Raw genomic sequence first — 14,352 nt, 5'->3', positions numbered from 1 at the left:
TTATTCGTTATTTTTAACCTTCGAAAAGAGAACTTTGCTTATTCGAGGAAATTATCGAAGGTTCGTTGCTGTTTCATCGTTTCAGGGGTGGACCCCTGTGTCCCGGTGAGACGGGCGTATTCCTGGCCGCCCGGATTCGGCCCTGCAGGATCGTCGGAATCGGTGTACCTGGGGTACGGGGGTGACCCATGGGGCACGTCCTCGGCAACCACTCACGCCGCGAAGGAGCGTCACGCGCGTTTTTCCTGGCAGACACAAAGTGCCCCGGCATCAAGAAACGTCTCGAATAAAACGGAGACCGAGTGAGTAAAAAATACAAGCGCATTCGTCAGATGGCTGGGTGGCAGCCGTGTTCCCGGGTTAGTGGAAAAATGGGGACCTCACGGAGGGTGGAAATTTCAAACAGACGTGGTCGCCGTGTCCGATAAGAGTGTTGCTGATTAACGCTTTGGAAAAAGAGAAAAAATACCGTCGAGTAAAAATCTGAACGATAGTTAACCCTTTGATTCGCCCTCGATTTCGATTTCGATTTATCGCGCTGGTACATTGGGATTTTACAAACAAGGGATACAATTCACTGATGTCATTCTTCTCGCGATATTGATATGAGCCCAGCGTCCCACTTTTCTTTCTACAGCTTTCTATTTATTAAACTACTTTTTTTGGTAATAACGGCCAAGTTTTTTGGTTCCACATGGTCCCTGAAATATTGCTAAGTTTAAAAAAATATAAAATTTATTTATTTATCTATTGAAAAAACAGCACATGTAAACAAATGGTCGAAATTCGTACTCTTCCACGAAAAAATTAATTCCATACCAATCTACCACGAAAATTCGAATGCCAATTTTTACACAAGCTTAATACACACCGAAATACTTTACAGAATTTTTTCAAAATTTTCCCTCTTGTCGTTTTTCCTTGTCCGCCGTATTGAATCAGCAATTTAAAATTTTTCGACGGACAACTCGAGAAAAGGTTTCTAATTACAATTGTATGTTCAAAATGATTAAACTCCGGTGTCTTGTTTATTTTCAATCCAATTCCGATGTTCTCGGGCCCGTTCGTCCTTTAGGCCTCGATGTATAAAATTACGAAAACCGATATTCTCAGACTCAATTCCGAAGCTGAAAACAATTCGTCCCGGTTAAGAAGATCAAAGCGGGGCGTGGTACACCTCTACAACATGGTATTTTGTGCAACCGGGTGTAACCCCCTTGCTTACAAGGGATACGGATGTTACTGCGGTTTTTTAGGATCAGGATTTTCCATAGACGGTATTGACAGGTGAGTCTACGAGGAAATAAACACTCCTCGATTTTCTCTTTCGAGTACATTTCACCTCGAGCCTATACTTTTTACTTCTGCATAGATATAGAGGAAACTGTTCGTTCTGAAACGGTTTGAAAATTAGGCGATCAAGATAAATTCTCGCAAGGCTAAAAAAAATTTGTCGAATTAGTATAATCGGTACCTACGGTATTACTAGCGTTAGAAAATCTGCAGCCCGCACGTTTTTCTCGTCAAAAACTGTGAGAAACTTTTCGCTTCTCGACCGTGCGGGGGACGTGATTAAAGAGAGAAGGGACGATGCTTCCACTAACAAGCTTCATGCCTGAGGTGAAATGTGATACGCGACAGCAATATAGATACGTTGAATTTCCTGCTTCTCACCTTCGAAAGATAAATGAAAAAAAAGAAACGGGTGAATATGACATAAAATAAAAAAAATTCTCTTATCCACAGATGTTGTAAGATGCACGATTGGTGCTACGAGGCAACCGACTGCCCGATGTTCTTGGAGTACTTCGTTCCCTACTACTGGAAATGCTATCGCGGCTATAAACCGATATGCGGTGAGTCTACGTCGGACGATGAAAAGAACAAAGCCGCGGTCGGCAATCGTTTGCAAATTGCATAAATTAGTCATCGTCGTCTTATTACAGCGGTCGAGCACGGGGAGTGGGGAGGGTCTGGATCGTGTGCCCAACGTTTGTGCGAATGCGATCGTGCCTTGGCGGAATGTCTGCGTCGGTATCCTTGCCCAACTACCAAAGCCATGTGCACGTCTTCTGCCTGGAGGCTGGTGCAAAATTTATTTATGGTTATGTAAAGTTGAACTACAAATATGGAATTTAACGAACCTATTCAATTTAAGACTATTTAAGACTAATTAAACCTAATCAAACGTATACATATGCATATATGTACATATACATATAAGACTTTCTCTTGAGGTTGTAATTGTTAATTTGTAAAATTGATTCGTTCGTTCTTTCAAACGTTGATAAATGAAATCTTTGCATTATTCCCATAGCACCGAATGAAATGTACCGTTGCGTGAGAAGGTGGATCCGTTTTTTATACCCTTCTACCCCTAATTCTATCTCTCATCCCCTGATTCTGCAAAGAAAACCGAGCGTAATTGAACGGTTTGTTGTCAGTCCACGTTTTTGCGATGGATAATTTCACCTGCGCGTTTCTTCGTCAAGAGGTTGCGCCCCTTAATTCATATGCATGAACTCACCCTAACGGGGGTTGGAAACTTTTAGGTTCTTTTCGCTAAGGGAGATGAAAAAGGGGGGATGGAAAGGTGCTTCCACTAACTAGCCGTATGTCTCAGGGGTAAACGCGATAGCCATATAAATAGGGCACGATGTTATCGTAGGGAAACGATTGGAAGAATTTGGATATACTTATAATTGTTCGTTAACGAACAAGCGAACAATCCCCGTAAAAGCACTTGGAAGAAAAAAAAAAAAGAAAAAATTCTTTGCAGATTTTGTGATGGGATGTTTCTTCGTATGATCGATAATATAACATGGGACGCATATACGATTAGGAAAAATATTCATTTCGATACGTACACACGAGTAATATTATACATGTATAAATGATTCTGTGTGTGTGGGAGTGTGTTGTTAAAAAATACTAGACTCGCGGATAAACGCTGTTGATTATCACCGACGTTTTACAGCGTGTGAATCTGATTGTGAGCGCAAATCTTGATTCATAAATTATTTGAAACGAAATAAAATAAAATAAAATAAAGTAACATAAAAAAAAACCAACGAAAACAATAAAAACCCTCAGCCCAAAAATAAGTGTCTTCTCAAAGTCTGCGTAGCTTGTGATGGCAAGAAAGCTACTTTTTATTGAAGGTTATTTACACCACCAGTCAAATGTACAATCCTGTTCTTGTACTTTTTCGATATATCTTGTTCTATCTGTAAATGAAAATGTAATTGCATTAGGTAATAAGTTACTAGTAAGGATGAGAGAGAGTATATATACATATATATTTTTTTCTTTGTAGATAAAAAACAGCAATAACCTCTGTCTGCAGTTCCTTGGTTCGTCGAATAACCATTTTCAACATTGGTTGAAGTGCCAGAGCTTGATTTATGATATCTTCTCGCCTTTGACTAGTTAATTTTTGTAGCGAAACCATTTTCTCAGCCATCTTTAATTTCTGTCTCAGCGACGCGGCGAGAAGATCTACGTACCTGTGAAAAAAAAACAACGTATCCTGATCGAGAATATTTGGTTCGTTACTAATCTGCGGACAAAATTTTCTCCTAGAGTCAAAATCCCGCTTCGACAAGAAAAGCTATTGTATTATTATTATATATATATCTCTATTATTACCTGGGCGAATGCTTTATGTTGTGCAAATGCTGTACTCTGCTATCCAGGACCTCAGTGATGAGGACCTGTACATGGTCAAGCATGCTTTTAGTGCTATCGGGTGTGGCGAGTTGAAGGATAGGAGATGCTTGCTGCATTTGGCTCATGCTGAGTACATTGTTTCTATTGTCTCCTTGAAACTCGTACAATCGAAGTTTTAGAAAAGATTCGAGCTGAAAAGTTGACGGTAGAGGTCTATGAAAATTCATGTCAATATGAAAGAGGTTGAAAAATTAAAGTATGTACTCTGTCAATACCTCTAATAACTGGTCTATAAAGTCGTTTCTAGTCGACGGATTGTCAAGAACCGTCAAAGCCTCGGTCCCAGTCGCGATGCCACCATCAAGACCGGCAGCTTCTACAACAATCCCAGATTCCTCTAGAGATATGTTAAAATCGATTTCTTCCGCGGTACCGTCGGCAGACTCGATGTTACCCCAGTCTATGTCACCCCTCGCACCGAAATCGATTTCCCCTTCACCGTCCAGTTGACCAAAGTCAATTTCTTCCTTCGGCTCATTTCCAAAGTCAATCTGTGGCAAAAGATTGACAAATGATAAATATAAAAATCCGACAAATCGTGCACGATAAGTTTTTGTAGATTTATTCTTTACCTCGCCATGTTCTTTAGCTTCCTCCTCTTCGTCGTCGTCAAAATTGACGTTCAATGCAGTTTCGACAACAGATAAGGGAGCTTCTCCGTAAGTCCATTCATAAGTTGTCGTGTTACCCTTATCTGGAATTAAAAAATAAAAATAACTTAGCGTCGACCGATATATCAAGGTGAAATTAATTCTTCAATGCAGCTCGAAGCTTGCTTACCGATTACGTATTTAACCATCGGAACGCAACCACCGTCGTGCTGCCTTCCCAAAGTGAATTCCACAAACGAACTATAAAATTCGACAACGTTGTCGATGGATTTTGCTTTTTCCACTAATCTGTTGTAAATCTCGGGCAATTCCGATACTCTCTCAACTAGTTCCTTCTTTATTTTTTGCCCAGGTATTCCCAGCTGCTTGCAAAGTGTGCTAAACTCTGTTCGAGCTATATTTTCTGACTTTTTATACTCTGCCTCCTTTTTCTCTAAATCCTGTGGAAGAAACATTGATTGAGATGAGCACGATTACAATTGCTTGAAAGATATAAATCTCTGAATTGCTTTGGTAAAAAACAGGTAACTGGTTAATTACGTTCTGTGTTTGTTCCAACTTCTGAATCTGCTTTTTGAAGCTTGGTACTTCGAAATTGATATTTCTCATCAACATTTGAGCAGCTTCCGCAAGGTACATATTATCTTTTTCATAAAGTCGAACGATCTCTTGCCAATCTTTCATTCTCTTCGAACCGTAACGACCAAATAAATTTTTGGAGTCAACCTCAGTCTCTTTTAAAATCTCTATTATCTTCTTGCAATGAAAATAATTGATATCTGCAAAAAGAAAAAAATGCGGAAATAAGAAGCAGAAAACAAAGAATTGCTCCATCATACAATGAACTTAGTAAATGAATCTAGAATATTTAATATAGTGTAGGCATACTCACATGTGCCAGAGAGTAGCTGAGCGATTCCTTCGTGTACGGGCATGTCCTGAATGGCATTATTAATTTTTTCTCTGATGGCGATAATGTTTGCCTGCCAATCCCTGGTACAGTGACGTCTGTTTATCAACCATTCTAACAGTTTACCTGAATTTATATCAATCGGAATATCCTGTTCCTAATTTGAATTTAATAAAAAAGAAGAGGTTAGTTTTTGGTTACGTTTCCAAAGGTTTAGTAAAACCGCATTACCAAATGTATAAATATTCCGGGATTCGCGATGTAATTTTATCTTTTACTTACCTGCATCCTGACTGCTGGAAACCGGCCTAATTAGTAATTTAAAAAAAATCGTATCACAAACAGCTGTTCTGTTGACGTTTCCAGCATTCATACGCATGGAATTTACGTTTTTCATTCATGCACACACACGCACGTGTGTACGCATTAATTCCAAAAATGACCGTGAATAACGCTGCAAGCATTCATAAAATACAAAAGGTTTCTCTCTGTAAAATGTCGTATAAGAATGAAAATTCTGACACCCGGAACCACCTATCAGAGATGCTAGATAGCATTAAAAATATCGGCAGATAATAAAGGATCTCTGTATTATTTACAACAATGACGATCATAATCATATCGCGTCTCGGTTTCCTGCAAATTGCTGTACAATCTCATAATTAAAAGACTAGCGCTATTCTGCGGCGATAATGCCTGATCAATGAATTAAATACCACAAGACAACTGTAAAATCATTGTCACGATTGCCAGCCCTTACTACGAACCGAAATATGAACATAATATTATGATTACGTTGCAGGTTAATGCAAAGCATTAAATTTTATTGGCTACAGAAAATTGGAGCAAGGCTCGAATGTGTTTCGAGGAAAAGAATGAGTTGCTCGAAACTCCCGAGATCAAAGAACCCGCGTGTAAATAAAAGACTCGGCGCATCGTGCAAGACGACATGTATGTACGTTCCCGTGTTTGATTCTTCTCATTTCTACCCCTCGAGCATAATATAAACCGCGGTGAGCCATCTACGAGTCCGAAGTCACGTTGCCCAGCCACTTCTTACGAGCTGTATGCAGTACATGCAATTACTCCGTTACTCTCGGGCATATAATAGCTGGACCAAATGTCCGTAGAGTCAGTACGCATTTTCTATGCGACGATAGATGTCCTCAACGAATAATCTGCGTGACAGCAAAGCATAGCTATATAGTCCTTGAATACTGTATCGCGTAGCGGAAACCGTTCCAACTGTTCTCAGAGTTTAGTTTGGCATCGCAGATGTGGATATAAGTAGTCAAGTTTTTATCAGCGGTGAGTAAAAGGTCGAGGCTTTCGATTTTCGAATATCATTGCGTCCCAGAGATTCGGAGTAATTTACCGTCCCTCGGATCTGTCAAAACAACAGTGTCATTAATTCATCGATAGGTTCGAATCGTTGCTTCAAATTGCGCGAAATTCGGCCTATGTGGCGAATTGTTAATAAATAAATTATGTTATGTCAACTTGATGCAAGAAGGTTATGTAAACGACGGACATTGCGCACAATAAAAGTTGCTACATAACTATAATAAAATTTTATTGACGTTCGATTCTCAGTGATGAATAAACACTGGCAGTAACCTATGACGGATATTCGTTAACAATTTGGGATTAACCTAGAACTTGACGCGGCGTCTTAGACTTTGATAATCAATGGTTTTTCAGGATTTTAAACATGTACTCCCTGCGGTTGGTCAATCGGGTCTGCCAGGCTCAACGCGGTAGATTAATTGCCACTTATCCAACTTTACGAGACTCTAAGTCGACTAGCGCAGCTACGACAAATTCAGAATCTACCACCAACGCTACTAAGAATTCTACGCCGAAAGAAACTCCTATTGATTCAAATGTCTTTGGTGCGTGAGAAGATCCTTGGTCTATTAAAATTTGCCTGATATGTTTTTTTTTTTTCAACATTGTACGTGTTCAATCTGACATGGAGTTTGGTTTATTTTTCAGGTACAAGATGGGTAACGCCGACAAAACGTGATAGGAGAATGCTTGTGTGGTTAAAGTACTACAAAAGCGTTGACGAAGTACCTGAGAAAATGACGTGAGCATCTTGCATTTCTACGCAAGGTCCAATTTTGTATGAACAACGATTAGAAAAATAAGCCTTTCGCTTTTCACCGATAAATATTCCTTTGCTCGTACAGGTATGAAAAGTTGGACAAAGCCCAAAACAAATTCAGGATAAAAGCTTGCACGTACATGATGATCGCTACGCTCATTGGTTGCTATATCTCTGTGTACTGGGGAAAAATGAAGGCTGAACGAGGGGAGTCTGTCGAACAGTGGAACATTGACTGGCACAACAGAATGAATGCCGAATATCAGGAAAGTCTAAAGAAGGAGGCACTTGCAGAAGATAAGAAATAACCATTGCTTGTATCAATTAAGTAGATTATTCAATGTTATTTATATCACTGTGCAAAGCAATTGGCGTTTTTTCTCCTTCTTTCTAATATTGGAGATGAATTATTTTTTTTTTTCTGTAAAATATACAACTATATTTTTTTATGCATTATCCCACGTGGAATTTGAATTTTTCTGCAGAGTGGAACTGTTTCTGATTTTACTGAAAAGGAAAAAGTGTCATGTCATGTTTATTAAATTGTAGCAAGTTATTTAGAAATTATATTGATGAAAAATTTGTGTTCGTCATAGTAGAAATCTATAAGTGGAATTTAGAGTGTTTGATTATTATAATTTACAATTGTTAACCAAGGTTGACAATTAGCTATTGCTCACGTTTTAAGATGAGCGTACATTATTTGTGATGATTAGATCATTTTAAACCAAGCTTCCTAGTTTGGTCGAAAAATTTTCATGTTATATGTTTGGGTATCCTGTACAAATTATAGTATTAAATAAGTTTGTTGATCTCTGATCATTGTTAAAAGAATTCTACCTTTATAATATGCTTGTACAGAAAATCTACATTTTGAATTAGAATAAACAATAACGAAAATAAAGTGCTGACTTCAGCTGCTAATTCTTGATCATCCGATTATGCTGATTTCAGTGAATCACAAATTTATTTCATTGTAAATATGGCATTCTATAGGTTGCAGGACATAAGTTTTATTACAGGTATTTATTTACAAAGTCAGCACTTTCATTGAAGGTGTGATATTCATTCATAAGTCATCAATATGTTTATAAAGGGTGTAAATAGAAAGAAATGATTTCATTTAGATCAAATAACACTTGTAATCTGACAGTAACGTTGTTTTACTCAATTAAACATTGATTATACGACTTCTGTTAAAACACCAGAGGTCAAAAAAAATTTCTAGTTTATACACATGACTGACAGTATAACGACATTGTATAAAACAACTACTTGTCGTAAAAATAATGTCCGGATAAAAATTTTTTCACAATTGTTTACTAGGTGGTTTATAATATGAACGGCATCGTTCACTATAAACCCGGGTTGTTTGTTGTTTAACAACGTCTTCTACATTCAGTTCAGTCTGAAGTAAACGTAACTTATTTTGTTCTTTTCTCAGAGATTTTAATAGCTCAGGATCGTCTTTTCCAGAATCCCTCTGTTCCTTCAAACTTTTGACACGGTCTTTGGTAGCATTTATGCACGTCTGAATCGCAACTTCTCTCTGTGCGTGACCTGTTTGAATTTGTTGAAACAGATCCTTACACTTTGCGGTCGCATTCACCTGGCCTTTGAACGAATCGGTGGGTATCGCAGTGTTCAATGTATAAATTATTTTGTCATCTAAAAGTCTCATTTTCTTCAGATTATCCTGAAAGTAATTAATACCATCGTATTTCAAAAATGCACACAATAGTCATAAAAAAAATTGAAAATAGATTAAATCAAAAACTGGGTCTCATCCACTTTGGTTTCTACATGTTTCTTCAACTGTATTTACGATTGGGTTGACGTTGTGAAATACTGATACTCCAATAATTGTTGGAGTATAATTTCAATAACCGAAAATACTTGTTCAACAACGTTTTTCTTTTCTTTTTCAACACAAGATAACCTTCAACAGGGTTAGCGATTTGCCGGTACGAATGAATCGATGTCGATCATGACTCGAAAGATAAGGAAAATATTCTAACGATCAAAGGACAGTTACTTTGCTAACAATTAAAGAATAGTTTGCACATAGTTAAAAATTTTTATTCACAAGTACCTGGAATTCTAAAAAATCGCCACAGTCTGCGATCCAAGCCATGATCACCGTGTCTCGGTTTAACGAGTAACGACCGAGTCGAACGACAAACTCGAAGCACTACGAGAAGCGGTTCTCGATATGTCGAACATTTGCATCATAATTTTAACAAATTTTCTTTATTATCCTAGTAGAGCAGGAATTTCGGCATGTATCGGTGATAGAATATTTCCAGGCAAATATGCAGGAAACCGATAAATATGTAAAATACTCGTTCTCGTTATTTCCCGTAGGATATAAAACGTCATGGGCGTTGCGCCATTTTGTGACCAGCTTCAGCAGGTTCGGAGAAGTATTTTGGCGACTTTTGATTGGTCCTTGCCGTTGGGTTTTGAGCTATTTGAGACCCTGATTGGAGGAACGTCTTTCCTCGGCCACGGCCGTACTTGTGATGCCTGCGACCTACCTACCTACCTATGTATGGTATAAATAGGCATTGGTGTGCGCAAGAAGACAGGCAGCAGGCCGAAGAGAACTGAAGTGAAATGGTGATTTGAATCGGCCTATCAGAAATCAAACCCGTGATACCTTGCGGCATATCTTGCACATCACGCCAAGGCTTTTCGTTCGCCTCGCGCAGCCAAAAGTGCGGTAGTGACGAATTATTCTTATGATATTTCACAGATAGCGATACAACTGAGTCAACTAACCACCGTAAGTAAAAAGATTTTTTCATTTTCGCATACCGATAGACCCCCGGGAAACGACCATTGCAAGAATACTATTGCAGATAAAATAAACCGTCGAGAAAATTCGAGAACTAAACGTCAACTACCGCTGGTCTCTTAGCCTTGCTAAAATGTCCATCACAATTCCACAAATAACCCGAAAATATCGTCGGCATGAGTAATACCCCGATTGAAAATATGACGTTCGCCACGAGCGAAATATCCACGATTTCGAGTCACGTTGCTTCTTAACGTCACTTATTCTCCTCGACCTCTCCAGTTTAATTATACCCCCCATTTGACCAAAAAATCTTTAAATAGCATCAAAGTTGCACTATAAATTATAATCGAATCTGTACTATATAACTATGACTATGCGAGACATGTTCCATTTTTTCCGTCTTTTTCACGTAACGTCAATTGCGCCAATATAAACGTGTATATTTAGCTCCGATCATACCACAAAAGCTATTTGTAGGAATTCTTCAATCTCAAAACCTGTACCTTCATATATTTTTACTCGCATCGTTGTTTCATACCGTCATATAGACTAGGCTGTGAATCCTGTAATACAAAGGTTAAACAGAACCATAATATACAGACCTTGTTGGAAGCGTAATTAGAAAGAAAAGATCCTCCTAAGATTGAGTGTAAAATCTAATTGTAATACTTCTGTAACTACCCATGGTATGTTCGTTCACGTAATGGATGGAAATTTCAATTATATCGACTATTATTACCTATTAATGAATTTAAACAAATACAAATCATCTTCGATTCTTTTGATCAAGTTGTTACTTGCCCCTTAACTTCAATTTTCAGATGTCCACCGGTCAAACGCACAAATACCGATACAAAAATGCCGGGCTTGACGCCACCGAATTGCGCCGGCGGAGAGAAGAGGAAGGAGTACAGCTTCGCAAACAAAAGCGCGAACAGCAGTTATCGAAACGACGAAATGTCCCTAGTGTTGTTACAGACGAAGACACAGCTCCCGCAACAGACGAGTATGCCGTGCCAGCTGCTATACCCCAACCACCAGTGATAACAACAGAGATGATACAAGCGTTGTACAGCACGGATCCTAAGGAGCAGCTAACAGCGACTCAAAAGTTCAGAAAATTGCTGTCCCGGGAACCAAATCCACCTATAGATGAAGTTATACAGACAGGAATTGTTCCAAGATTTGTTGAGTTCCTCCAAAACGATACAAACGCGACGCTACAGTTCGAGGCCGCATGGGCGTTAACGAACATAGCTAGCGGTACTTCCCAACAGACGCGAATGGTCATAGAGACAGGAGCTGTGCCTACGTTTATAAAACTTTTGGATTCGGAATATGAGGATGTACAGGAGCAAGCCGTTTGGGCCTTAGGCAATATTGCTGGTGACAGTCCCGAGTGTCGGGATCATGTCCTTGCCAGCGGCATTCTTGTCCCGCTACTCCAACTTCTTTCAAAAGCAGCGCGTCTATCCATGACCCGCAACGCCGTTTGGGCATTGTCAAATTTATGTCGAGGCAAAAACCCAGCTCCAGCCTTCGCAAAGGTTGCTCCTTGCCTCCCAGTACTCGCCCGTCTACTTTTGCAAACAGATCGTGACGTCCTAGCTGATGCTTGCTGGGCTCTTTCCTACCTCAGCGATGGGCCAAATGACAAAATTCAGGCTGTTATCGACGCCGGAGTTTGCAGGCGTCTAGTCGAGCTTCTTATGCACGAACAAAACAACGTTGTTAGTGCTGCGCTGCGCGCTGTTGGCAACATTGTGACGGGTGACGATGTGCAAACACAAGTAGTCCTGAACTGTTCGGCGCTACCTTGTCTTCTACATCTCTTGAGCTCTCCCCGTGAAACCGTACGTAAAGAAGCTTGCTGGACGATTTCTAATATCACTGCTGGTAATCGTCAACAGATACAGGTTCGTGTTGTTTTATTTACTACATTACTCGCATTCCAGTTACGAATTATCCACAACTAGCCTCTCACTTTCACAATCAATAAATTCATTGGTGTGTCTGTTTTTTGTTGCAGGCTGTAATTGAAGCCAATATATTCCCAGTTCTCATCGATATCTTGGGCAAGGCAGAGTTTAAAACACGTAAAGAAGCTGCTTGGGCAATCACCAATGCAACGAGCGGCGGCACGGCGGAACAAATTCGATACTTGGCTACACAAGGCTGTATCGCTCCACTTTGCGACCTTTTAACAGTTATGGATGCCAAGATTGTACAGGTCGCGCTGAATGGCTTGGAAAATATTCTTCGATTGGGCGAACAAGATGCCAGTACACACAATGGTGTAAACCCATATGCCGTTCTAATCGAAGAATGTTACGGTAAGACGATGAAGAATAAAACCTCAACTACGTTGATCGCTGGCTCCATTCGCATCTTCATTAACAAACGATCGTCACGTTTATTTCAGGCTTGGACAAAATAGAATTCCTGCAGTCCCATCAGAATATGGATATATATCAGAAAGCTTTCGATATAATAGAACATTACTTTGGTTCGGAGGAAGAGGACCTCAGGATTGCTCCACAGGTCGATGCTCAGGGTCAACAGTTTCAATTTACAACACCTGATTCTTCTCAACTACCTGTTCAAGGTTTTCAATTCTAATTTTTCCAAGTCAGCGCTGCAATTTATTCAAGTTGACACCGAAGCCAATTCTTGTTTTATTTTTACAATTTATTTTTCGCTTGTATACAAGCGACCATTCGTTGTTGTTGACATTTGAAAAAAAAAACAATATATAACTCGTCGCAGCAAGTGTTTCTCCACTTGCTCGTACTCGACTCGTACAAGAAAAGGTTAACGCATACGTATTGGCGGATTTAATTTGATTTCCAGGATTTTAGAGCAAAATATATATTATTTTATTGTATGAATTACAATTGTACGAGTAGGTAATGTGTACGTATGCGTACACGTACGTATTTTGATAATTGAGGCTTTCATCAATTTCTAAAATTCAAGTATTCAAATCGACTAATTTGTTTTGCATTATAGGTATCTCTTAAGCTCGTACCCTGTTCGTATATTATTAGCTAATATATGCTATACATTTAGTTTATCAGAATGAAAAAAAAAAAAAAAACATCTAAATGTTAAGTAGTATTATAAAGTAACTACTAAAATGATCATTGATAAATACACTAGAGGCAGAAATGGGCCCCGCTCGACGCTCGACGTTCGACTGACTGATAATTACTGAAACTTGCAAACGGCAAGATACTAAAAATGACTGAAGTACGCGACTACGTAGCCAATACAGATAACTTTACGCAACGCGGTACTCAACTCTTTATTACACTAGATAGGATCATGACCAATTAAAGTTTTTTACTGTAAATACGTATCTTGTAATTATAAGGCCGTTATATACAGATTGCCCCTAAAATGAAGTAAAGAACGAAAAAATCTAAGAGAACTAAAAAATATTCAGGGAAATTTCCTTCTTTTGTTTACTTAATCCAATCTGGTTTCTTACTTAGGTAAATCTTTCTTATTTACGAATACATCGATCAGTTTTAACTGTGGATTTGTTTTATGAGTGGTAATACCAAAAAGGCTATTCAATTGAAAATTGAAAAAAAAAAGTCAAAAAATCCCGAGTGTTACGTTAGAATATTATTAAATTTGCTCAGAATTTCGGATCTACTTACTTTTTTGACATCAAATTCTTACATCGAATATTCGAAGTAGAGATTGGTGATTGTTATGTATGCAATATGTTTAAAAAGTCTCTTATAATTCTTTTTGTGCAATATGACTTTTACCAACCTTCCTTAGCTTTAATTAAAAGAAGGAAAATATATATATTATGCATCGTAATGATAGATGAATCCTCAAAATTTTTCCATGCTTGCTAAAGCAATACCATAACACGAAAAGATGACAAAAAAAAAATAAGATCACCTCTGTTGCAGCTAATGTAAAAGTATATTAACGAATAAATTGAAAAAAAAGAGAGAAAAAAATAATACTGCATGCGGTTTAAATGAAAAAGAAATTAGGTGGAAAAAGCCATACGTATAGTTAGATTGGTGTTTGTTATGCGTAGCAAGTGTAAACAAAAATTTCGATCAAATGGAATAAAAATTCGTATAAAAGATACGTATCCTCGAAATCTGAAATCAATTGTTTCGGAAGTAATTTGTACAGCAGTTTAAATTTCGGACATTCTGTATAAATG

The 14,352-nt window shown here is 38.4% G+C and overlaps 5 protein-coding genes and 1 long non-coding RNA gene across 8 annotated transcripts in view; 3 read left to right on the top strand and 3 right to left on the bottom strand.

Annotated features, from left to right (window-relative positions):
- Positions 1-2,228, top strand: part of LOC124187980 — a 33,134-nt gene extending 30,906 nt beyond the window's left edge. Inside the window, exons 2-5 of the mRNA XM_046580200.1 lie at positions 86-302; positions 1,114-1,287; positions 1,747-1,856; positions 1,947-2,228. Coding sequence (XP_046436156.1) covers positions 86-302; positions 1,114-1,287; positions 1,747-1,856; positions 1,947-2,113 — 668 coding nt within the window. The 3' untranslated portion in view covers positions 2,114-2,228. The remainder of the gene's footprint in view (positions 1-85; positions 303-1,113; positions 1,288-1,746; positions 1,857-1,946) is intronic.
- LOC124187985 lies at positions 296-1,963 on the bottom strand. Its single transcript, XR_006872208.1, has 3 exons — positions 1,479-1,963; positions 1,226-1,393; positions 296-1,127 (listed from the first exon to the last, which is right to left on the bottom strand). It is a non-coding gene; the product is annotated as an uncharacterized LOC124187985 (long non-coding RNA).
- Positions 2,229-3,107: 879 nt separating the features above from the next.
- Positions 3,108-5,788, bottom strand: LOC124187975 (CDK5 regulatory subunit-associated protein 3). The gene is made up of 9 exons (XM_046580192.1): positions 5,533-5,788; positions 5,233-5,407; positions 4,881-5,119; positions 4,510-4,780; positions 4,302-4,423; positions 3,945-4,220; positions 3,649-3,860; positions 3,335-3,506; positions 3,108-3,227 (listed from the first exon to the last, which is right to left on the bottom strand). The coding sequence occupies exons 1-9, from the start codon at positions 5,536-5,538 to the stop codon at positions 3,153-3,155; spliced, it is 1,548 nt and encodes a 515-aa protein (XP_046436148.1). The 5' UTR covers positions 5,539-5,788; the 3' UTR covers positions 3,108-3,152.
- Positions 5,789-6,350: 562 nt separating this feature from the next.
- On the top strand, positions 6,351-8,259 carry LOC124187981 (UPF0389 protein CG9231). 3 transcript variants are annotated; one of them, XM_046580204.1, is made up of 4 exons: positions 6,351-6,558; positions 6,952-7,142; positions 7,246-7,339; positions 7,443-8,259. In XM_046580204.1, the coding sequence occupies exons 2-4, from the start codon at positions 6,962-6,964 to the stop codon at positions 7,663-7,665; spliced, it is 498 nt and encodes a 165-aa protein (XP_046436160.1). In that variant the 5' UTR covers positions 6,351-6,558; positions 6,952-6,961; the 3' UTR covers positions 7,666-8,259. The 3 variants fall into 3 exon arrangements, with proteins under 3 accessions (XP_046436160.1, XP_046436161.1, XP_046436159.1); XM_046580205.1 differs by having other exon boundaries at positions 6,546-6,672; XM_046580203.1 differs by lacking the exon at positions 6,351-6,558 and adding an exon at positions 6,723-6,763.
- Positions 7,787-9,717, bottom strand: LOC124187983 (protein MIX23). Its single transcript, XM_046580207.1, has 2 exons — positions 9,450-9,717; positions 7,787-9,053 (listed from the first exon to the last, which is right to left on the bottom strand). Exons 1-2 carry the CDS (start codon positions 9,489-9,491, stop codon positions 8,667-8,669), a joined length of 429 nt encoding a protein of 142 aa, XP_046436163.1. The 5' UTR covers positions 9,492-9,717; the 3' UTR covers positions 7,787-8,666.
- Positions 9,718-9,946: 229 nt separating this feature from the next.
- LOC124187974 (importin subunit alpha-7) lies at positions 9,947-14,140 on the top strand. The gene is made up of 4 exons (XM_046580191.1): positions 9,947-10,142; positions 10,979-12,073; positions 12,187-12,490; positions 12,580-14,140. The coding sequence occupies exons 2-4, from the start codon at positions 10,979-10,981 to the stop codon at positions 12,774-12,776; spliced, it is 1,596 nt and encodes a 531-aa protein (XP_046436147.1). The 5' UTR covers positions 9,947-10,142; the 3' UTR covers positions 12,777-14,140.
- Positions 14,141-14,352: the final 212 nt, after the last annotated feature.

The sequence above is a fragment of the Neodiprion fabricii genome, chromosome 1, assembly GCF_021155785.1.
Source record: "Neodiprion fabricii isolate iyNeoFabr1 chromosome 1, iyNeoFabr1.1, whole genome shotgun sequence".
NCBI classification, from domain to species: Eukaryota; Metazoa; Arthropoda; class Insecta; order Hymenoptera; family Diprionidae; genus Neodiprion; species Neodiprion fabricii.
Note: the sequence above shows the minus strand (reverse complement) of the source record. Positions and strands in the feature narration are given on the sequence as shown.